Source organism: Ziziphus jujuba, chromosome 3, assembly GCF_031755915.1.
Source record: "Ziziphus jujuba cultivar Dongzao chromosome 3, ASM3175591v1".
NCBI classification, from domain to species: Eukaryota; Viridiplantae; Streptophyta; class Magnoliopsida; order Rosales; family Rhamnaceae; genus Ziziphus; species Ziziphus jujuba.
The window spans coordinates 33,757,764-33,783,035 of NC_083381.1; the positions used below are offsets into that span (position 1 = coordinate 33,757,764).

The 25,272-nt window shown below is 32.2% G+C and overlaps 2 protein-coding genes across 2 annotated transcripts; both read left to right on the forward strand.

The window, feature by feature from the left end:
* The first annotated feature begins 9,996 nt into the window (after positions 1 to 9,996).
* On the forward strand, positions 9,997 to 10,674 carry LOC132803199 (receptor-like protein 31). Its single transcript, XM_060815479.1, has one exon. The coding sequence runs from the start codon at positions 9,997 to 9,999 to the stop codon at positions 10,672 to 10,674; it is 678 nt and encodes a 225-aa protein (XP_060671462.1).
* Positions 10,675 to 10,703: 29 nt separating this feature from the next.
* LOC112489099 (receptor-like protein EIX2) lies at positions 10,704 to 12,957 on the forward strand. The gene is made up of 2 exons (XM_060815480.1): positions 10,704 to 12,053; positions 12,430 to 12,957. The coding sequence occupies exons 1-2, from the start codon at positions 10,704 to 10,706 to the stop codon at positions 12,955 to 12,957; spliced, it is 1,878 nt and encodes a 625-aa protein (XP_060671463.1).
* Positions 12,958 to 25,272: the final 12,315 nt, after the last annotated feature.

The window sequence follows — 25,272 nt, forward strand, 5'->3', positions numbered from 1 at the left end:
ATCAAGGCTAGATGGCGCGTACTGTAGATCGGCCGGAACAAGGTCGATTTGCGGTGGCCGACGGTGGAGGGGAAAAACTCGCCGCCGATCTTCGGAGGTCCTATCCGGGAGCGTCCGGCGGCCGTTCGCAGTGAAATTTGGAGGTTTTGCCGGAAATGAGGAGGGCAAGCTTGCTGGCCGGCGCGTGTACTGTAGATCGGCCGGAACAGTGGAAAACTCCGGTGGCCGGCGGTCTCTCTCTCTCTCTCTTTCTCTCTCTTCCCCGGGAATTTTAACAAATAAAAACCCATGTGTGACACTGTTCATGCCACGTGGACCAATCAAAAGTTGACACGTGGCATTTCACTGTTCACCAACCCAAAAACATAAAAATAATACGGTATCCGGTAAACTTCAAACGTCCATAACTTTTTAACCGGATGTCCGTTTTGAGCGTGCCGCTAGTCTGTGAACTCGTATCGACGAGCACTTCACAACCACGCATGAGTCAATGCTCAACCTTGCATGAATAAAAAGTCAACTCCGGCACCCCTTAGACAGTTTGGACCTCAACTTGTTTCATCTATAACTTTCAAACCGTAGCTCCGTTTTCTACGTGCTACCAGTCTACGAACTCGTGGCATCGTGCACTTCGCCACAGTACCCTGGTCAACTCAAAATTCCCACCGAGTCAAAAAGTCAACTTTTGACCCCTTTCGGTCAAGGGTCAACGGTCAACCTCGGTCAACGTGCACGGATTCCGGTGCGATTTGGGACAGGATGTTACATATGATCATTATCGCTTGCTATAAATTAAATTGATTAGGAAAAATATAATATTTATTCAATATTGTTGCTACTGTTATAGTCAGTTTGATAATTAATTATTTAAATAAGTTAATACTAAAGTTTCAACAAAAATTTTTAATTTTTAAAATAAATTTTTATTATTTTTTTATGAATTTTTATCAATATTCAATATTTTTTGATATTTTTATAGAAATTTTTATATTTTAAATTTTCGATATTTCTACTGATACCGAAATTTTGAACTTTGTTTACAACAAATCAATAAGCCTTAAAATAATTTAATGGACCTTAAAAAAAAAATTTGAAACTTCATAAATATTTTTACAAGCGTAGTAAATATTCTGGAGGTTCCAACAAAATTTAACAAACCTAAAGATAATTTTTTTCAAAAAATTCAAAAATCTCGAAAATATTTTCCTAACCATAAAAATATTACCAAAAATAATCCCAAAAATAAATTTGATAAGCCATAAAAGTATTATTTTTAGCGCCATATAAATTCAATAACACCCTTAAAACGTTAACAAAGTAAAACCAATAGAGACGACAAGTTCAGAAGCAATTATTGTAACTTACAATACTATGATATTCTCTTTGGACGACAAAAGCTTAGAGATGTCTTCTCCCGTGATGCAATAATATCGGTGACCAAGACTTGGCAAATTTTGTCCACTGCAAATACCTTTGAGTCTCCCATCTGCCAACTTTAAGGGGCATTAGGTTCATGTCACATCTCAATCACAAAACAATAAATTTCTACCTTTTAAATATCGGCCCCCCCCAAAAAAAAAAAAAAAAAAAAAGAAGTTATTTTCCCTACCTTTTAACTAAGTAACAATAATACTGACATTTACAACTGGTCTATGTAGGCATCTCACACCCATTACTTAAAAGTTTACAGAATCACCTAAACGAGGATGATTTAATTGACAAGTTCCACTATCTGTTAATTAGAATTCTAGATTTTAATCATATATTAAAAAATAACATTATAAAGTTTTAATTATTAATTGATAATATAGTTTCTATATTATCTATAAACAAGAGAATGTTCTCCTTAAATCATACATGTATGTCTTTCTATACTAGAAAAATTAAAAATATAGATACATTGATATATGAAGCTTTAGAAACATTTTGGAGGTCGTAAAAATTTATTTTAAGATCCATGAAAATTTTAAAAAATCTTATAAAATTTTTTAAAGCATAATCATTATAATTATATGACACTACAAATAATATTTTTACAACTTATTGAATTTTCTTTCGATCCGAAGTAATATTTCTGTGGTTTGGAAAATATTTTTGAGATTTTTTAAATTTTTTTGAAAATTTACTTTTTAGGCTTCTTAAATCTTTTTAGTGCCTGCAGAATATTTTTAAGGTTTATAAAAATATTTATGAAGTTCCAAAAAAAGAATTTTAAGAATTATTAAATTATTTTAAAGCCTTCAAGAATTCATTAAATACTTTTTTGAAATAGTTTACAACAAATCAATACGCCTTAAACTAATTCAATGAAAATTAAAATATTTTTTGAAACTTCATAAATGTTTTTATAAGCGGAATAAATATTTCTTGAGGTTCCAAACCTAAAAAAATAATTTTCTTTTTATTTTAAAAAAAAATCAAAAATCTAGATAATATTTTCCTAACCGTAAAATATTACCAAAAATAATCAAAAAAATTTGATAAGCCACAAAAATATTATTTGTAGCGCCATATAAATTCAATAACACACTTAAAAACGTTAACAAAGTAAAACCAACAAAGACGATAAGTTCCGAAGCAATCATTGTACCCGACAATATTATGGTATTCTCTTTGGACCACAAAATCTTAGAAATGTCTTCTGCCGTGATGCAATAGTATCGGTGACCAAGACTTCTTCGCAAAATTTGTCCATTGCAAATACGTTGAGTCCACCATCTGCCAACTTTAAGGGGCATTAGGTTCATGTCACAACTCAATCACCAAACAATAAATTTCTACCTTTTAGTTACCGGCAAAAAGAAAAAAAAAAAAAATTCCTACCTTTTAACTGAGTAACAGTAACACTGACATTTAAGCCTGATCTTGGTAGGCATCTCACACATTTCTTTAAAGTTTACAAATCACTTAAATGAGGATGACTTAACTAACAATTTCCACCACCTGTTAAATAGAATTTTATATTTAATCATATATTAAAAATGACATTATAAAGTATAAATTATTAATTGATAATATAGTTTCTATACTATCTATAAACAGGAGAATGTTCTTCTTATATCATACATCTATGTCTTCCTATACTACAAAAATTATTTAAAAAATAAATAAATAAAGAAGAAGAAGAAAAAACATACATAGATATATGAAGCGGCGGCGCCAGGAATATCTCTAATGGGGGCATACGTTATACATATAAATTATGAGTTTGGTGAGATTAGTTTAGTGGTAAGCCCCATATATTCATATATTTGGAAATTGTGGGACAAATATATATTTATTCTTTAAACAACAAAAAATTACCCAACATTATAAATAAAAGAATTATTAACTGAATTTGTACAGCAATTATATACGAAAAGAACATTTGGATGGTATTTTTTTTGGGACGTCATACAAATCTTTCATTTGGATGGATTATTAAGGTATCAATAATAATGTTATAGAATGTATTTATTTTAGATAAATGAAAAACATATTAAAAAAAAAAAACAAATATTAAAACATAAAAAGTAGAGTCAAAATAAAGCTCCAACGGACGAAGTGACCTTAGCTCGATGATCGAGCACCACTACCCGTGCCTCAGTTGCGCGGGTTCGAGTCACATAGAGGGTTGGGCGTAGGGGAGACCAAAAAAAAAATAAATAAATAAATAAAACTCCAACGAAAAAAATAATAATACTATAATAAATAAAAACTAAAATATTTAAAAATTTAAAATTAAAATGAATAAATACAAAAAAACTATAAATAGTTATTAATAGGTTTTAAAAACAGGTATAGTTGTAACTAATTAATTTTTAATACATTATTATATTAGTATCTATTAATTAAATAACTTTAGTTTTTTGGGGAATAAAATTTAGTTTATGATTTATAAATACTAGCAAAAGATAATAACATTTATAGAAAAATAAACATTTGATAAGGGAGGCCAATTATCTATTTAAAGAGGTATTTTGTTATATTTCGAAAATTACAATATGCATCTAAAAAAATTAAAAAGCTTATGGGGGCCATGGCCTCCCCCACCCTATAACGTGGCTCCGCCACTGGATCTATGTCTTCCTAGCATATTCATTTTATTTTATATATTGTATTTTTGTGATCATATGGTATATACTACAAAGAAGCATGAGTACTAAATTTTCATTTCAAATTGCTGCCCATTGCTTGCTGCTGGTTTACTTAATGCATACACGCAGAGAGGCAAACACTCAAGTTTAAGGACAATGTTGCCGACGAGAATGATATTATATTCCTTAGCAATGAAGAAGATAGGAAGGATTGCTGCCTTTGGAATGGAATGTACGTTGTGACAACAAAACTGTGTTGAGAAACAAATTAGGGTCTCTTTTCAATTTCTTCGGGATTTTGGTATTGATGGCAAATGGAAATTAATGAAACAAGTCAAAGTGCACGCACACACAACAACCAACATAAAATAGATAGAAGAAATTTAAAATGTGGTTTGGCAATTAACGAAACCCCAACGTCCAGGTAGTCCACTCGCTACAAATCCACTAGCATGGTAAATAACTTTCTCTTGCTCTCTTTTGTCGACTTCTTCAGAGTTGGCCTTGATCATGGATTGGCCTTTTAGTGCATTTACCAACCTTTTTTAATAATACATCACCTATTCTGATATTTAGCAACGAATCTGGAAATTATATTTTTTAGAAAAGCTTTGCCTATTCTAGCCTTTAGCGACGCTTTTTTTTTTTCCCCTCCAATTTGAAAGTTACTTTTAGTTTTGTCAAATTAAGATTATTTGATAAATAAATTCATATAAAATAATTGATAAACAATAAAATTCAAATAAATATTGGCATAGAAAACTAATATTTCAAATAAATGAAACATTAACTCATATAATAATTTTATTATTTTAAAATTAATAATTTAATAAATAGTTAATACATATTTAATAGATGAGAAATAAAAATGTGATAAATTTAATTATTTTAAAATTTTTATTAGATAGTTAATAAAAATATGAATCGAATATAATAAAGTATTAATTAAGTATACTAATTATTTTTTTTTCAAGTACATATTATTTTCTTATTAAGTTTTCAAGTAGTTTAAATAGTATGTTTGTTATTAAAAAAAGAGAACATGCGATGCAATGTTTTACGAATTCATCACCTATTCCATTTTTTTTTTTTTACTTTTATTCTTTAACTATTTTTATAAAAAAGAAGTTGTCTTTTCTTTTTCTTTTTTTTAATTTGAAAGTTGTTTTTAGTAATTTTTTTTAATTTTGAAAATATAGGAATACGCGACACAGTTTTCAACAAATGCGTTGCTTGTTCCAATTTTTTTTTTCAATTTGTTCCCTTTTTTTTTAAAAAAAAACAAAAATAAAATTTAAAGACTTACAAATTTAAACCAAAAATAAATTGTACTTGAAAAACAAAATAATTAGAGAAAAACAATAACAAAGATCATAAAATGTAACAGGAAACACTATCAGAGGGATTTGCATCGCCTGTTCCCTTTAAAAATAAAAAAGCTATTTAAGAGACATTCAAATTTAAAAATAAATCAAACTGTACTTGAAAAAAAGAAGTTAAAAAACCACTTCAGTAATATTGCTTAAAGACTTGAAAAATTATTTAAAAAGAATCTTCAAAAGGGTTTTAAAAATTTTATGCGTCTGTTCTAAAATTTTTTGACAGGTTTTAAAATATTTATGCACGCCTTTGAATCTCTTTTCGTTTCTAAAACTACTCAAATACACTACCTAATAGATGTTAGATTTTGAAGCAATCTAAGAGAGACTTGAAGAGTGGGATATTTTGGGTTTCGTTTTTCATTTGTCTATGTTGCTGTCGAGAAACTGGGTTTCTCTGTGTCACCCTCGTGGTTAGCTGGGTTTCTTCTTTCTTCATCTCCATCATTTAGGTGAGTTTCTTTTTTCTTTGCGGTTGGTGGAGACATATGGTGGGTTGGGTTTTTTTTTTTTTTTTTTTTTGTTTCTTTTTGTTTTAACCACAGGTTAGGTTCATTGGGTTCTCTTAATATTCCTTTGTAGATATTTTGTTTGTGATGTTGCTTGACATTGTTTTGCTGAGTTCAACAAGTATTTTATGTTGAAGATCAACTTGATTCGAGATGATCTGTTGTTTTAACTTCACTACAACATCATACTGTACTTTTGTTGAAGAAGATGTTCTTGGAGATACTACGATGGCTCACAATCCATTTGTTATACAGCTGCCAAGTGTCGATGAAAATGATAATGAGGATGAATGTGAGAGTGGCTATGTTTGTAATGACTGTAAAGGGATATGGATAAAAAAATATCTTCTAAATAAATTGGTACATAGATTTATCACTTTTGTTTTAAGTAATATTTATGATATTTATTATTATTCATTTAATTAATTTTCTGATCCGCTTTATTTTGAGTTTTCAACTTTTAATTAGGAGAAATGTGTCTTGCCAAATCTTAAAAATAATAGTAATCTTCTTTAAATTTTCATTTACTAAATTACAAATTTAATAATGATTAATATTTATTTATTTTGCATAAGTGTTAATAACTTTTTTAATTTTTCCATATGCAGTATGAGGGTGTAATATCGTCAACAAGAGGATGTCAACTTCCATCTCAATGAGTATGCATTCATGGAAGTTTAATTTATATTGAATTTGCTTTTGCACATACAATAGTTTACCAAATTATGTAAAAATATGTCAATATATCATATTTAATTTATTTGATAATTATTTTGTTATGAAAATATTTATTTTAAATTTTTGTATTCTAATTATTTTGGATGAAGCTAGTTTTAGTTTTTTTAATATATTTTTTAATATTTTTACTATTTTAATCAATTTTCTCAAAATTAAAAAAAGCAAATTTAAAAAAAATAAATCAATAAAGGTCGATGCATTAAAAAAAACAACGTCGCCTAAAATATTTGGTGACGTTGTTTTTCCACCTTTAGTGATGTTTTCCGAAGAGTCTTGTTTCATTGGCTATTTTTAACGATGCATATATTTAGCGACGCTTTAAAAAATGGTCGCTAAACAACTTTTTAACAACTGTTTAGTATAGCTTCGCTAAATGTTAAATCAAATGCGTCGCTAAAAGTGGATTATCAAATCTGACACATACGTTGAAAGGGTTGATAAAAGTGCGTCGCTAAAAATCTGATGGAAAATATGACACATTTAATAAATTCGTTGCTAAAAGTATAGATGTGTCGCTAAAAACTCAAAAAATAGGTCACACTACTAATGCATAGCGTGTTATTTTATGGATTTAGCGACAAGATATTAAGTGATGTCGTGTTATACATTAGTTTTTATTTTGTGCGATGCATTAATTGCGTCATTTATCAATGCGATTTAGTAGTATGGGTGTGCAATAGCACAAGCCCCTTTCATTAGGGTGGTGAGTATTTTTTTAAATTTTTTAAAAATATATAAAATAATTTTAAAAAATTTAAATATCAAATGATTAGAAATAAAAATTTAAAAAAACTGGGCCTTTTTTAGTTTTAGGCTTTTCTTATTAAATGATAATTAATATCTTTAAATGTTGATGTTATTTGTCAAAAAACAAAATTAGAACACCCATAATTATCTGAAAAAGCAGGTAGCTCCAATGATTGAAAACCCCTACGTATGTTTATGAGAACACGGTTCGAATCATATGGAGGAGAATTTTAATTAGTTTGTAAATTAAGTGATTTGTTTTTTTTAAAAAAAAAAACCTTAATTATCTTTTACTCGAATGTTTATCTCTTGCATAAGTCACTCATTTTGATAATTTATATAAATCACCTTTTTTTTCTTTGGGCATAAATCACTCATAGGCATCCAAAAAAAAAAAAACTTTCTCAGGTTTGCACTCTTCTAATTTTTTTTTACTATTAAAATCTTTCTAGCCATCTTCCATCTCTTTCCATCTAAATCCAACTCTTGTCTTGTAAGATCACAACTTTGCAGTTAATTATCCCATTTGAGGAATACAGAATTTGCTATGGTTCTTCTCATGGTTGGTTGTTTTGGATAAAAACTCCTCCATGCCCATTATCTTAAACCCGCTTCGGCACCATCTTTCATCTTCCCCCTCTTACTAACCAGAAATTTAGTCATCAAGACACAAAGTTTATAATATCAAGGGATCCATCTTTGGGATCTTTCAAAGTTGTTGCAACTTCATGTATTTTCGAATGTGGTAGCCCATCTCCAATCCGGTGATGAATTCTGGTCTTATTTAGAAATTTTGAAGCCGTATTTTGATAATGTTATATTTGATAAAGGTTACGTATTTGGTGTCCATTATGGGGTGTTTGGTGAAAGGAAAAGTATTGGAGGAAACTGATTCTTAGAAATCAGTTTCTGAGAATAAGTTTTTTTTAGAATTCTTTTTATAATGTTTGGTTAATTATAAAAGAAAATAAAACTTATAAGTAATTAAATAAATTTATACATTAAAATTAAAAGATAAACTTGTATTTAAAAAAATATGTGAATTAGTTTCTCATGAAATTTTAGAATGACACATCTTTAATAGGATCCACTTTCCCTCTCAGTTTCCCATCTTATGAGATTTATTTTCCACTGAGATTCACAAATTCATTCTCTTAAAAATTATCCAAATAAGAAAAAATTTCACTTTCCTATAAAATTTTAGATTCCTACTAATTTTACCATTATCCAGACACCCTATAAATGTAATAGTGAATCTTCTAATAACTACATAAAGGTTAAAGAATTAGCATCGGGTAAATAGCCATGTGATTTTCAAGATCGATACTTTGTGCATATGAACAAAGTTCATAGATACTATAAGTGGTGATCTTCTAAGAGTGCATAGATACTACGAAGATTCATATGAACAGAATTTAGGCACATAAAAATTATATAAACTGGTGATAAAGAAAGTAGACATTTTTTTTTTCTCAAAAAAAAAGTAAAAAAATGGTAATTTGAGTAGTTTTAGCAAATGTGATTTTGTTTTCACAATAAATTCTTTATAAAGAAAAAAAAAAACCATAAACATACTCATTGAGGTAAAAGAATATAAAATTATTTTGGTTTTGTTAGGAATTTTAATAAACCAAATAAATTTTTAAATATTGCAAATTGAATCCAAAGACGTAGCAGCTCAATTTACCTATAATTGCAAGAAACAAATAGCAATTAAATAAATATTTTTTTTAATTCCATTTTTTTATGTTATTAAGTAATTGTGTCAACTAATTATATAATTATTGATAAGTATATGTTAGAAAAGTATTATAATACTAAGGAATTACATATAAGTATTATATTTGTATATAAGTGAGAAATAAGGCCAAAAATAGATATAGTTAAGTTTAAAATAGAATTATTGATGTCACACAGTTTGGACTTTGGAGAGAAAGAGAGAGGTACAATGGGCATATCACTAATTTTAATAGGCTAAAATGGTAAAAAAGTGGAAAAAAAAAAAAGGGATTAAAAAAATTTGAAAAAGTTTGAGGGGCACCTAGGCCCCACGTAAGTCCGACCATGTATCCAAAGGAGCTATCTAATTGTGTTGATTTTTTAGTTGTTATTTTCTGGTTGATTCACTGATGGCGGTGGGAAATATTAATTAATTTGCTTTGCAACTGGCATTTAAAATGACAGACCAGTGGGGAATTTATTCATAGCACATGAGGAATAACTGTATTCTTGATTAGAGATCACGCAATTGTGAATGACTATTTTCAAATGAGACAACTTGGAGAATTCACCATCAATTACGCAATAACAATGAATATAAAGTCTAAGTTCAAATAATTAATTAATGGATGCCGCGTTGCCGAGCTGGACAGCTGGGTCGTCCCTTGGAAGACTTTGGAGCTTTCCATGCTGACTTTAAAACGTATTACATAAGTCCATATATGTATATGTTCATAATAATGGAGAATGGGAACAGAGTTAATGCCACATCTTAATCTTTTAAATTATATATCTTCCTAACTTAAATTGAATTGCAATCTATTAAGCATGAGTAGATTATCCCTTCAAACTGCAATCACAGTCAAATCGTTTCTCCTGGTTTACTTACTAGGAAGTGTTGTTGTATCCCATTTAGATTCTGGAGTTGGAAGTCTCAAAACCAAATGCATTGATGAAGAAAGGAGAGCTCTCCTCAAGTTCAAGGACAATCTTAAATCCTATAACAATGACACTCTTTCTTCTTGGGGCTATGAAGAAGAAAAGAAGGATTGTTGCAGTTGGGATGGAATTGGGTGTGACAACATAAGTGGACATGTCATCATGCTAAATCTTTCACATCTTCAACTTAGTACCGGAGGTAAGTCTCTGAACCCTCCATTGACTGAGTTGCATTATTTGGTTTATTTGGACCTCAGTGGCATCGACTTGAGTGGGAACAACATCTCAACTTTGATTGGAAACAATATGTTTTCCCTTCAACACCTTGATCTTTCTTCAACTCAACTAGAAGGCTCTATTCCCGAAACTTTTGGGAACAACATGACTTCCGTTTCATACCTTGATCTTAGTTTCGGTTACTTAACAGGTCCCATTCCAAATTCTCTAGGGAACATGACTCTCCTTACACACCTCAGTCTTAGCTATAATGATTTCACGGGTTCAATTCCTGAATCATTTGCCAACCTAGAGACCTTGCATACCTCGATCTTAGCGGGAACAAGTTAAATGGTTCCATCCCAATGATTTTTGAGAACATGAGTGGTACCCTTACATATCTTGCCCTCAGAAATAGTGGGTTAGGAGGTCATATTCCAAAGAGTTTTGGGGAAAAGATGTCTGTCCTTGCAGTCCTTGACCTGAGCTATAATAGTTTAGGGGGTTCCATTCCAGAATCGTTTGGTAACATGGTCAAGTTAACATATGTTTCCCTGGAGCAGAATCTGTTAGAAGGTCGCATTCCTGAAGCTTTAGGGAATATGTCTAACCTTGAACACCTTGATCTTACCGATAATACACTTGAAGGTGAAATACCGAAATCCATTTGGGACATATGCACTTTGCGTGAATTGTACATGCCTTCAAACATTCTTACTGGTGACCTCCCTGACCTTAGTCTAACATCATCCAGCTGCACAAATCACTCTCTGCAGATGTTGGATTTACGTGACAACCGAATCATGGGGTTATTTCCTTATCTTTCATTGTTCTCCTCTTTGAAGTCCTTGGATCTTTCCTCAAATCAAATAGGTGGAAGTGTACATCCAAGTATTGGCCAATTATCACAGCTGGAGAAGTTAGATATTTCAAATAACCTTTTAGAAGGTGTCATTTCTGAAGCTCACTTTTTGAAACTCTCCAAACTAAGGTACTTGGATTTATCTTCAAACAAATTATTGATTTTCAATGTAAGTTCTGCTTGGGCTCCTCCTTTCAGATTGGAAACCATATCCCTTAGTTCTTGTAAGCTGGGCCCTAAATTCCCAAATTGGCTTCAAACTCAAGTCAATTATTCAGTGCTTGAGATTTCCAACACAGGAATTTCAGATTCGATTCCCATCTGGTTTTGGAACACATCTACTGAATTTCATATTATGAATGCTTCTAACAACCAAATCAGTGGAAGAATTTCAGATCTTTCAATATCTAATTGGGGAGCTTTCCCTGAAGTAGATTTCAGTTCCAATCAATTAGAAGGTGCAATTCCAATGTTTCTCTTCAATGTGACAGCACTGCACCTTTCAAGGAATAAATTCTCGAACCTCAATTGTTTATGTGACGTTAAAGGTCGCGCAGGTTTGGTATTTTTAGATATCTCATTTAATCAATTATCAGGGACACTTCCCAATTGTTGGTCAAGTTTAGATAGTTTGGCACTTCTCAACTTGGCACACAATTATAATCTATCAGGGAAACTTCCAACCTCCATTGGCTCATTGTTGTTCATTCAGGCATTACATCTTGGCAATAATAATTTTACAGGTGGACTACCTTCATCCTGGAAAAACTGCTCATGGTTCGTAGCTTTTGATGTGGGAGAGAATAACTTGTCAGGACCAATTCCAAGTTGGATAGGGGAAAGTCTAACAAAGCTTGCTATACTTACCGTAAGATCCAATCACTTCAATGGAAGCATACCCTCAAATATATGTCATCTACAATCTCTTCAACTGTGGACTTGTCTATGAACAACATCTCAGGAAGTCTTCCTATGTGTGTTGGTAATTTTACTGAAATGCGTAAAGTTGGAGGTATACATGCAACCATTTCTTATGCCATCTCTGTCCCTACTCCTCCAAGTAGTTCAACTTTTTTTATAGAGAGAGATGACAAAATAGAATTTGTATGGAAAAGAATATTGTCTGAATTTGGAAGAACTTTGGGACTTGTAGAAAGCATTGATCTATCATGCAACAGGTTGAATGGTGAAATTCCAAGCGAAATCACTTTGCTTATTGGATTAGTTTCTTTAAATTTATCAAGAACAATCTAAGTGGACAAATTCCTGCTAGGATTGGTGACATGAACTCGTTAGATGCACTCGATTTGTCAAATAACCATTTGCTGGGTCGAATTCCTCAAGGTCTTGCCCTGATTGATGGCATGGGCGTGCTAGACTTGTCAAACAACAACTTATTGGGTAAAATTCCAACAAGAAATACTGGTAAACTTCAAAGCTTTGATGCAGAAGCATACATGGGGAATCCTAGACTTTGCGGAGATCCACTCTCTAACAAGTGTCTAGGAGAAGAGGCAACTCCTCCTCCTAGATCTACTGAAGAAGCTGGCAACATTAATGGAGAAGACACAGACAAGTTTATAAGCCAAGGATTTTATGCGAGTACAGGGATTGGATATGCTGTTGGATTTTGCGGAGTTTTTGGCACGTTGACCTTCAGCAAGTCATGGAGGTTTGCATATTTCAGACTCTTAAACGATTTGGCAGATTGGATTTATGTTATGGCTGCACTGCACAAGGCAAAGTTCCTCAGGACACTCCGAGGTTATTAGGGTAAAATGCCTCTCTCTTATTTATTTTTTATTGAGTGCTCATATAGATGATGTACTTGCAACCATGCATATATCGTCACATATTTTCTTTAATTTGTCATGGCATACGAATAAATACATCTACCACGCATGTGAACCCTTACTCTGTTTTCAGTTTTTAAATTATACATCAATGATGTATCTTAACTTATTGTTTTGACTATGAGACTTTAAATTTATTTTTTTTTTTTTTGGGTAAAAGAATTGAGACATTAGAAATTAATCAATAATATTGTTTATAAATTACTGTTATATACTACTATATATTTTCGATGTTAAATACAATTCATATTGGTAAGCTGATGGTGATACCATTTCTCAGGTTATTAGAAGCTTCTAAGCTTTTTGCGTGGGGAAATTAGGCATTTGCCAATTGTAGCTTCTGTTTGATGTGCTTTCTATCTAGACGTATGTAGCGAGGCTTTGCACTCGTACAGCCTGTCATTTGATTCTTTAAATTCACTGTCTTCTGCATATTTGGTCTACTTGCGGGTGTGACATCACCATCTTCTCGGAGACAAGATCCGAATAAATACAATTCAACCAACCACAGGATGCAGAACCGTAACATGTTCACAAAGAAAGAGTGGAATGATTTTACACAGAGAATATTATTCTCTGCTATATACCTACTGTTTTTGTGTGGTTCAAAATGTAATTTCCTTTTGCACTTTTGAGGCAATGTATTGAAATAAATCCGTCTTGGGAAAAAAAAAATTATATATTAAATTAAATAAATACTATATGTCTATTTAACCATTTGGAAATTTATTTATTCATTTAGGGTAATTATATATTGCACCTAACCTAATTATGATAGTTTTCTTTTGACGGCCAAAATAATTTCCAAATCTTCGTTGCGGATTCCTGAGGAACAGTTCAACACTAAATTTTTTTTTTTTCATATAATAATTTTAATTCAAATTCTTCACTTGCGATACGTTAAAAAAAAAAAAAAAAGCAAAAAAAAAAAAAAGGTTTTCTGTTATACAATTAAATAGTGCCAACCAAGACTGTGCACTTCTTTTGTGTCTTTAATTGCACTGAATGCCCACCAACGTTAAACTACTAGATATTAACAAACTAATAAAATACTGTTGAAGCGGTGAAAATGATCAATTTTCTAACAATAACTATATTACTTTAGCTTGAAAAATTAGCCATTTAACACTGCTTAATTACCCGTTAAAGAAAAAAAAAAAAAAAACAACATAATCCTTTAACCTTTAAAATTTTTACTTACCAAAACCATTTTTTGTGAAAAAATGTTTAAAAGATCTTCTATATATATATATATATTAATCCTCCCACAGTTGATATAAAAATAATAAAAAAATATATAATAATTTAACTACTTCGTTTGAAAAGGCTCAAAATTTAAATGCTTTTTTGCACCAATAGTTTCTGAATTATTAATCCTCTCACAATTGATATTAAAAAAATAAAAAGAAAATAAAATAATTTGGCTACTTTATTTGGAAAGGCCTCAAAATTTAAAGGCTCTTTTTTTGCACCAATGCATTTTACCTCTACCTTTAAAGTTGACATTAATACTCTCTAAATTTTAAAAAATATGGACCATACAAGTCACCAAATATTTTAGTTCAGAAGCAATTATTGTTGCTCACATAATTATGATATTTGCTTTGGACGACAAAAACTTTAGAAAAGTCTTCTTCCGTGATGCTACAGTGGTATCGAGGACCAAGACTTCTTGGCAAATCTTATCCACTCGAAGTGCTTTATAGGGCTCATGTTACATCTCAATCGCCTATTAATTATCTCAATGGCCTTTTACATCTCAAAACAATAAATATCTACCTTTTAATTTTCAGAAAAAAAGAAAAGAAAAGAAAATCCTTAATTCTACCTTTTTATCCAAGTAACATTAATACTGACACGTGAGGTTGGTCCTGGGAGGCACCTAGTTAGCATATAGATTTTATTTCATATGTTTATATTTTTATGATCACGGGGTACATATTACAAAAAAGCATGAGAACTAAATTTTCGTTTCAAATTGCTGCGCATTCCCTGCTGCTGGTTTACTTACTAGGAGTAGGAGGTGTTGTTGGAGGCATCAAAACCAAGTACTGCATAGACGCAGAGAGGCAAGCACTCCTTAAGTTTAAGGACAATCTTGACGACGAGAATGATATTCTTTCTTCTTGGAGCAATAAAGAAGAAAACAAGGATTGCTGCCTCTGGAATGTAATTGGTTGTGACAACAAAACTGGTCATGTGGTCATGCTTGATCTTTCACATATGGACCTCTCTATGAGAGGTAAGTACCTGAGCCTTAGCCCTCTATTGATTGAGTTGCATCATTTGAATTATTTGAACCTTAGTACCAATGACTTGAGTAAGTTGAAACACATCTCAAGTTTGATTGGGAACAGTGTTATGGTTTCCCTTCAGGATCTTGATCTTTCTAGAACTCAATTACAAGGCTACATTCCTCAAACTTTTGGGAACAATCCCTTTCACACCTTGATCTTAGTTGCAATGAGTTAAAAGGTTCCATTCCAAAAACTTTGGAGAACATGACTCTCCTTGAACACCTAGATCTTCGTGGTAATCATTTGAAAGGTTCGATTCCGGAAGCTTTTGGCAACATGGCTACCCTTAAATACCTTGATCTTGGCCTGAACACTTTCTGAGGTTTCATTCCATTAACTTTTGAGAACATGACTAGTATCCTTATATATCTTGCCCTTGATTCCAATGAGTTAGAAGGTCCAATTCCAAACAATTTTGGTAAAAAACTGACTTCTCTTGCATACCTTGATCTGAGCAAAAAAAAGTTACAAGGTTCCATGCCAGAATATTTTGGCAAAAATATGATTAAGCTTAGACACCTTGCCCTTGACAACAATAAGTTAGAAGGTCCAATTCCAGAAGCCTTTGGGAATATGTATGCGCTTGAACGCCTTCACCTCAGTTTCAATATGTTAAACGGATAAATTCCTACATCATTTGGGAACATGACAGCTCTTGTCTACCTTGAGCTTCGGTTTAATAAATTAGCTAGGCTCCATTCCTGAAACTATGGAGACATGATTTCCGTTCAGCAAGTTGATATTGGGTTTAATCAACTTGAAGGTGAAATTCCCAAATCCATTTGGAACATATGCTCTTTGCGCACATTGTCCATGCCTGTAAACAATCTAAGCGGAGAACTCCTGAGCTCACTCAATCTTCATCCATGTGCGCAAATCACTCTTTTAAGGGCTTTGGACTTACTTCACAACAGAATCATGGGGTTATTTCCTTATCTTTCAATGTTCTCCTTTTTTGAGGTTCTTGGATCTTTCCTCAAATCAAATAAGAGGAAATGTGCATCCAAGTATTGGTCAGTTGTCACAGTTGGACCGGCTAGATATTTCAAATAACTCTTTAGAAGGTGTCATTTCTGAGTCTCATTTTTTGAAACAAACCAATCTGAAATACTTGGATTTATCTTCAAACAAATTGATTTTCAATGTAAGTTCTGCTTGGGTTGCCACTTTTAAATTGGATACCGTATACCTTAGTTCCTGCAAATTGGCCCTAAATTCCCAAATTGGCTTCAAACTCAAGACACTTATTTTATGCTTGACATATCCAGTACCGGCATCTCAGATTCGGTGCTCAACTGGTTTTGGAACACTTCTACTAGATTTCGAACTATGAATGTTTCTAACAACCAAATCAGGGGAAAAATTGCAGATTCGTTAATCAAATGGGACAGTTACCCTGAAATAGATTTGAGTTCCAATCAACTAGATGGTAGTGTACCAACTTTTTTATTGAAAGCCACTTCATTGCACCTTTCTAGAAATAAGTTCTCAAGCATCAATTCCATGTGCAATGTCACTGTTGATTCACATTTGAGCTTTCTAGATATGTCACACAATCAGTTAACTAGGAAGCTTTCCAATTGTTGGTCTCATTTCAAAAATTTGGTAGTTCTCAATTTGGCAAACAATTTTGAACTATCAGGGAAAATTCCTACCTCCATTGGATCTTTAACTCATATGCAGACATTGCGTTTAACCAACAATAACTTTATGGGAGAGATACCTTTGTCATTGCAAAAGTGCCCAGAGTTGGTACTTATGGATATGGGAGACAAGAACCAAGTTGGATAGGGGAAAGATTACAAAATCTTGTTATACTTATCCTGAGATCCAATGATTTCAATGGGAACATTCCATCAACTCTTTGTCATGTGCCACATCTTCAACTGTTGGATTTGTCTGTAAACAACATCTCAGGAAAGATTCCAAAATGTCTCAAGAATTTTAGAGCCATTAGATATAGCAATGCTACAGACAATTCTACAACCATTAAGCATTTTTATGACAGCTATAATACTTCAATAACAACTGGAGGGAGTCACTATGCTGACAAGTAATATGGAAAGGGATTCTCTCAGATCATGGAAATACTTTGAGACTAGTAAAGAGCAGAGACCTGTCAAGCAATATGCTGAAGGGGTAAATTCTATCAGAAATCACTGAGCTTGTTGCCCTGATTTCTTTCAACTTATCAAGAAACAATTTAAGTGGACAAATCCCTCAACACATTGGTTACCTGAAATCCTTAGATTCTCTTGATTTGTCACATAACCATTTTTCAGGGCAAATTCCTCCAAGCCTCGCTCTGATTTATCGTCTTAGTGTGCTGGACTTGTCCAACAACAACTTGTCAGGAAAAATTCCAACAGGCACTCAACTCCAAAGCTTTAATGCGGATACATACATGGGGAACATTTGACTCTGTGGAGTCCCACTCCCTAAAAGATGTCCACGAGAAGAAGAACCAATTGCCCCTTCTGAATCTACAGCAAAAGGATATTACAAAGATGAGTTTATAAGCAGTGGATTTTTTCTGAGTCTGGGAGTTGGCTTTGTTGTTGGATTTTGGAGACTTTTTGTGACATTGCTACTCAACAAGTCATGGAGGTTTGCATATTTCAAAATCTTAAATGATTTAACAAATTGGTAACAAGCCAAAGTTGTCGATGACACATGCATGCTAATTATAGGTAACATATTTACTTGCAAATTAACATGCATGTGAACCCTCACTGCTGCTGTATATTCATTTTTCAAATTACATTATCTTAAAATTGTTGGAATTTATCGAATAATTCATTGTTGTAAGTTCCTTTTAGCATATACTATATAAATTTGCAGTTCCATATATACTAGTACTCAAGCCAAGTTGGTCCTGCAATTTTTCAGGTTCACAAGATTCTTCTGGCTATGGAAGTTTTGCAATTGCAACCTGCACCCTCTTCGTTACACATGCTCTGTATATGTGCAGAGTATATAATGTCAATGTCAGCTGTTGGTGCCAAAGATTTTCTTTCTTCTTTATGCATATGTAATGAGATTTTTTTAAATGATCTATTTGTAATATTGGACCCATTGTACTTATAGTTAATTAATGTCATATTTTCATCATATTGATAAATTAATTAATCAATTACTTTCTTACACATGGTAATTAATTAGTCAAAATTATGGTTAAGCAATATTGCCATTATTTTCTTAAGTTTAAAATCAGGAATAAGCCTTTTATATATTGCCTAAATATGTGCAATTGATCATTCTGTTGGTGATTGCAATTTTAAACTAACTGAACCAACCTTGTCCAATCTCTGTGCTAGTTTCTTCTCCTCCATTATCAATCTTTGTTTTGTCTTACCCTAACTGCCCCTCTTCTTCTCGCCAACTTCACAAAGTCGGGGAGTGTAGCTATGAGAGAGAGCTACAGAAAGAGAGTGACAACTATACAGCGCCACAGCCCAAAGCAACTACAGAAAACTATGAAAAGGTAGAAAAAGAGACACAAGGAGAGTCCAAAGTGAATGAAAAAGAGTAAAAGGGATATAGAGAGGCAGAGAAAAGAAATTAATAGAAGGATTTGAATTAAACGAACCCTATGTCATTGGACTGAAGCAGAGGTAACAAAACAAATACTTGGCATTTGACACTTGGCAGAAAAGCCATCGAATTAAGGGGAGAATTCCAAAGCTGGTAGAATTACAAGTAATGAAAAGGAATGCGAGAAAAGCCTGCAAAAATAGAGTTATCAAGTCACAACTTCAGTCCATTGGAATCATAATCTTTTATAAATATGCAAAATTATGTCAGACTATTCATCTGAATTAGTAATGCAGTTGGAAAGCTTCATAAGCTGGAAGGGGAAAAAAAAGAAAAAAAAAAAATGGTCGTGCAAAAATTCAAACATCAAAACAGAGAAGACATGCCGTGAAGATCTTGAACTTGTGATAGTTCAAGTCTGGCATATACTGGCAAAGATAGATTGTGATTGACATTACCTCAGTGCAAAATGCATAAATTTTCTACCAAAAGTTACGCACACTTTTACCTCTATGGACCACAATGTGCATGAGCTACACAAACTTTTTAGTGAAGTTGGAAAGGCGAACAAAGAAATATGAGTTTTGCTAACATTGATAGAAACAAAAGGATATTATTTGCCTCATCCCTCATTTGGAAAACACTGCCTGGTATAAAATCTTCTAATGATTTTTTGGGTATCAAGAAAATGAATGAAGGTTAGACTTCAAAGATGGAAACTTTATGGAAAAAAAAACAATTTGTAAGACAAATGTTTTAGGGCCTTACGGCTTTTTGGCATCCTCTTTAAGGGGGAGTTTGGGATTGATGTTTGGATAAGAACCCCATCCCACTATCCGACTTAAAAATAAAAGTTAGGACCCACTTGGACGGACCAGAAATTCCGACTTGAGTTGGTCTCTAGGTAATGGGGTTGGAAAGACAAGTGGATCTTTGTGAATTTCCATACCCCTATGCACATGGTTTTAGCCAGCAAATTTCTCATCAATTTGTTGGTCTTAAAATCGCCAAATTTTCAGTTCAATTGGAATTGTTTTCCATCTTTGTAAGAAACAATATGAGAGTCTCCGAATTGGAATTTGTCTGGTTTCTACTTTCTCAAAGATGTAAAAGCAATATAATCAAATTAAATATTAAAGTATTGTATAAATAACATTTCACAAATAAAATTTAATTGGAATATTTATAAATTTTAAAATTATAAAGTAATATGACTTTTGAATCTTTCTTTTCCCCTATACTTTTCCTTTCTTCCTTTTTTTTTTTTCCCCCACATTTTCTCTTCTCTGTATTTTTTAATCTTTTTCTACTATTTTTCCAACGTCTTTTTCATTTTTTGTTTCTCTCTCATTATGAGACTTTTGATAAAATGTGATTTTGAATTTCAATTTATTTTTTTAATTGAACTTTTGAGTTTTAAATTTTGATTCTTAAAATTTATATTTTGAAAATAAATTTAAAATATATTTTTATCTCTCCATCAAATATATCTTAGTTCTCCATATAAAAGATTTAGGGGGTTTAGGGGGTATATTCAATCTAGAGTTTGAATGATTTTAAAAGTATTTAAAAGTTTGGAGGTATTCGATTTAGATTTCGAAGGAGTTTATACAAATCCAATGATATTCAATTAAAAAGTTAATAGATTTTATAAAAGTCTATTAAAATATAAATGCATTCAATTATAACTTTATAAAATTCTTTTGAAATCTCATAGCATTCAAAAAGTCATTGATGTCAAATGATTTTAAAAAATAATAGATTTTAATAAATTTGAAAGGATCTTAACAGTAAAATTGTGAAGAAAATTATCGATATGAAATCCAGTCTTAATCTCAAAGGTTTCATTAGATTCTTATAAATTCTTTATGAAATCTATGGAATTCCATTACAATCCATTAAATCCTTTAAAATCTATAATTTTTTTTTAAATCCATTAAACTCTAGATTAAATACACCCTCTTAATTTAATTAGATAAAGAATTCAATTTAAGTGGAATAATTGTTTCCATAAATCTCTTTTGGTATCTAATATATTTTTTTCTTTTAATTGTAGAAATCTTTCCTTTAATATATATTTTAAAATGTTCTTAGTAAAACAATTATTTTCATTAAATTTCATAGCTCATTGTTTCTATTTACAATTATTTGTACCATATATAAAATATTTTACTTTATAGATATTAGTCGAATCCTATATAACCAACAAGGGGAGAGAAGGAGAGAGGAATGAGATAAGGGAGACGATTTAAATATATGATAAGAGCAGAGTAGAAGTAAATAAATAAGAGGAAGTAAATGGGAGTAAATAAATGAGGCGGCAAAGCCAGCCAAGAACAATTAATTAAATAAGTATAAAATTGTAGAATATATTGAAGGCGGTAGAACCAGCAAAGCAATATAATTTAAAATAAATGATTAAAATAAATAATTGAAAATAATTAAATGCAAATGCTTACTTGATTATAGAGGAGTACCACAAATTGGTATCTCAGTTGATTACAAAGCACTCAAAACTAAGCACTCAAATATTTGATTACAAGTGATTATGAGAAGAAGAAGAGAAGGAAATCTGCGAAGAAAACAACTCTAATCTCAACTCTTGATTCAACTCCCTCAAAATGTGGTGGTAAAGCTCCTTTATATAGGCAAGGAGGTCTTGATTGAATGAGTGGAGTTCCTGTTGATCTCATGATTGTGTCGGTGAATAGTATCTTTGAACAGTACGAGTTGAGTACGAGTTGAGTTTCATTTGTCCCACCATTTGATTGAGTGTATGTGGTAAATAATATCTTGTTCTTTGTGGTACTGCCATTAGAAAATCCAAGAAACTTTGTATTTGGACATAAAAATAAGTTCTATAGGAAAGCCACTTTTTTGACAGGTGATTTTATAATGTTTAGAAAAGTGGGTGATTAAATGTTGGATTTGTGGTGGGAGATGTTCTTTGGCTAGGCCATGATCACACCACCAATGAAAAAACCAACTGGGAAAATTTCTTTGGAATTTGGAATCCCAGCTGATAAACCAGGAATGAGAAAATAATTCATTTTGATGCAAAAATATGTAATCCCAAGCATCAATATAATCACAATAGTTGTATAAATAGGGAATCATATCAACATCACCTGGGTAAGTGATTTTTTTGTATTGATAAGGAGGGTGGTTCCATTGTTCAAGAGTAAGGATTTTGTGGATCCAAAATTTATGAGAAATGATTGTTTTGTTGTCATTTTTATCTAAGAGAGGAGTAATAGTAACTGATTGAGTGGACTGGAGAATAGCAGTATAATATTTGAGGTTTTTCTTGGGTAATATGGGAATAAAATGGAAATTAAGAGGAAGGAATTGATTAAGAATGTGGGGAATGGTAGGACACTTGCGAAGGGAAGGTTCAACATAAAATAAAATATTGCGAGCTGTAACACCCCATCCCGAAGTACATCGCCATTTTTGCACGTTGACTGAGGTTGACCATTGACCGAGAAGGCCAAAATTTTGACTTTTTGTTCAGGATGGAATTTTTCATCGATCGAAGCACCAATTTAAAGTACGTATCATCTCGAGTTTGTAGACTAGTAGCATGTCGAAATCGGAACTACCGTTTGAAAGTTATGAGCGAAACAAGTTGGAGTGCAAACTATCCAAGGGATGTCGGAGTTGACTTTTTGTTCATGCAAAGTTGAGCTTTGACTCATGCATGATTGTGAAATACTCATTGTTACGAGTTCATAGACTAGTGACACGCGTGATTTGGACATGTGGTTTGAAAGTTACGGACCTGTGAAGTTTTTCCAAGACAGCGTTTACTATTCATGGTTTTGTATGTGTGTGACTAGTGATGCCACATGTCACAAAAAGTGGACCCACCCATGTGTGCACAGTGGCACCCGCAGGCATTTTGACTGGTTGAGAAGGGGAGGGAGGAGAGAGAAGGAGAAGGAGGAGAGAGAAAGAGGATAGAGACAGAGAAAGGGAAGGACCGGCCAACTGCCGTTCTCCCATTTTCATCCACCAGAACAGTACATGCACCTAACCACTTTGACGCCCACTTGAAAACCGGCCAGCCAGCCAAAAATCATGGCCAACCAACCGTCGACGTGCCCAGATCTGAGGTTTATTCGGCGGCGGCGCCGATTGGTTTAAACCTAGATTTCTCCCTATTCCGACCTCCGTTTGCCTCACTATCAGTCCCATCCATTCACCCATCCTCTGATTTACATCTCCTCCAAAAATCACGACAAGTGGCCACCGAACGCACCGCCGGTGGTAACGGGTTCCGGTGACCACGGCGGCTCGTCAGGAAATCGACTTTTCGGTGAGTTCCCAGTTGCACTGCCTATCCTTTCCAACTAATTTCGACCCCCTGAACCCAAATCCGGTGTCCACTTTCCATAATTCTTAACAGATTGTGAGAATCGAGGGTCTAAAATCCGAAAGCTTTCCGGTGAGATTCCGGCCACCTCAGATCCGATCTCCGAAAAGTAAGACCAGATTCGTAATCCTCGTTTCACAAGCTTCGATTCGGTATATTACTCATAAATTTTGGTTGTCGTTTGTGTTCGCTCCCCGAGTACCCATTTGGGAGTTACACAATTAAAATATTAAAATAATTAGTTTTCTATATTGTGGATATTTTAGGTGCACGTGTGGATAGTGGAGTTGATCCTGCAGAGGATCTCGATTGATACACGTGCTTAAGGTGGGTGACCCACCTTCAAAATTATTTTGGGTTGGTAAATTTTATATATTTTTTGTTGATTATATATTTGGAAATTTTATTTCATGTGTTAATTGTTTAGTAAATTTCTAATTGAAATTTTATGCCAAAATTGAAGGAAATTAAATTATTTGTGTATTATAAATATTTTGGGTTTTAAGAATTTTCTTTAATTTGAGGTTTAATTTAATAATAATTGAATTTTATTGTTGGAATATTTTATAATTAGATATTTGAAAAATATGTTTTATGTATTTGATATTAAGAGAATTTCCATCTAAATTATATTGCCAATGTATGTTGTTTTAGTATATGTTTGGGTGCCGAAAAATATATTTGGGAATTTAAAAGAAATTGTGATTTCAATTTCCTTTCATAATTTTTATGTTTATCATGTGATTTAATTATATTTTGAAGTATGAGGAATTGAAGGAATATTTATTTTAAATTATTGTTGATTTCATTGATGGATTTGAAATTGATGGAATTTATATCGATAGATTTACGCTGGAGATATTAAACAAAAAACGTGGGATTGTGAATTAGAAAAATGGTATGATTCCCACGGTGAGTTTTGGAAAAATTATTATTATTATTTTTAAATAATATGATTATTTATTTTAGAGTCACTCATACAGTACTGGTGTCTTGTACTGTGTATGTGGATGAGCGCGCAAGTTATAATATCTCTCGTGAGTTATCATCGGACCGAGGGCAGGCAAGTTTGATATTGGCCATAAGCCGTCCCCCTCCATGGCCGGGTTGACGGTTTAAGCAGCTGCGCTGTCGGGAAGCCGAAGCGACCGTATGCAAGTTTCTCTCTTTAACCTCTCGCCAAACAGTGCTCGGGACGCTGGGTATCGTAGGGCATCACTGGTATATAGTATGGTGCATTAAGTATTATTTTTCTTATATAAATTTCAAATCCTAAATTTTTAAAATCGTATCGTATTTAAATTATATGTATTTAATTTGTCTTATAACCTATTTCCAATTAGTATTTTCTAAGATGTATTTATTCATATTTTATGTCACTCTTATTTTAAATTAATATTTTTAAAATGTATCTTGCCATAAAAATATTTTATAGATTGGTTGAATATTTCAAAATGAATATTATAATATTTTTACCACTTATTTTACATGATTGTTTGTAATTATTTAAATTATATTTTTGACACTATTTATTTTAGTTTATTAAATCAAATGTTATGAATTATGTATTGAATTTCAATTTTATGTTATATTTCTTTAATGCAAGTATTCTAAATTTATTTTATTATATTTTATTCGTATTTGGATTATTTAAATTTCTATTAAATTAATTATTCCTTGATTTTTGGGGCATAAAAGATTGGGTTTTGTGAAAATGTTTTAAAAGGGAAACTTTTCAACGGAGTGAATGATGAGGGTTTTGAGAGAAAATATTATTTTCAATTAATTATTATTTATTTACTTATGTATTCTTAATTAATCAAGTGTACTATGATTATCATTACTTTTATAATTATATATTAGATAGGGTCACTCACTGAGATGATTAGCATCTCATATTTTTAAATTCATTCCCCTCGGTACAAAGATTGGTAGACGTTCGTCCTGAGCGAGCTTGACCTTCGCTGCTGTCGTATTTCGAGGAGTTCTCTTCCTTTTCATTTATTTCTATTGTAATATTTCTTTCAT

Bases quoted from the DNA above. Each gene is read 5' to 3' on its own strand.
- LOC132803199 (XM_060815479.1), top strand. From the start codon at position 9,997: ATGAGTAGATTATCCCTTCAAACTGCAATCACAGTCAAATCGTTTCTC.
- LOC112489099 (XM_060815480.1), top strand. From the start codon at position 10,704: ATGAGTGGTACCCTTACATATCTTGCCCTCAGAAATAGTGGGTTAGGA. The intron at 12,054-12,429 runs GTAAGATCCAAT...AAATTTATCAAG, and splicing joins CAAAGCTTGCTATACTTACC to AACAATCTAAGTGGACAAAT.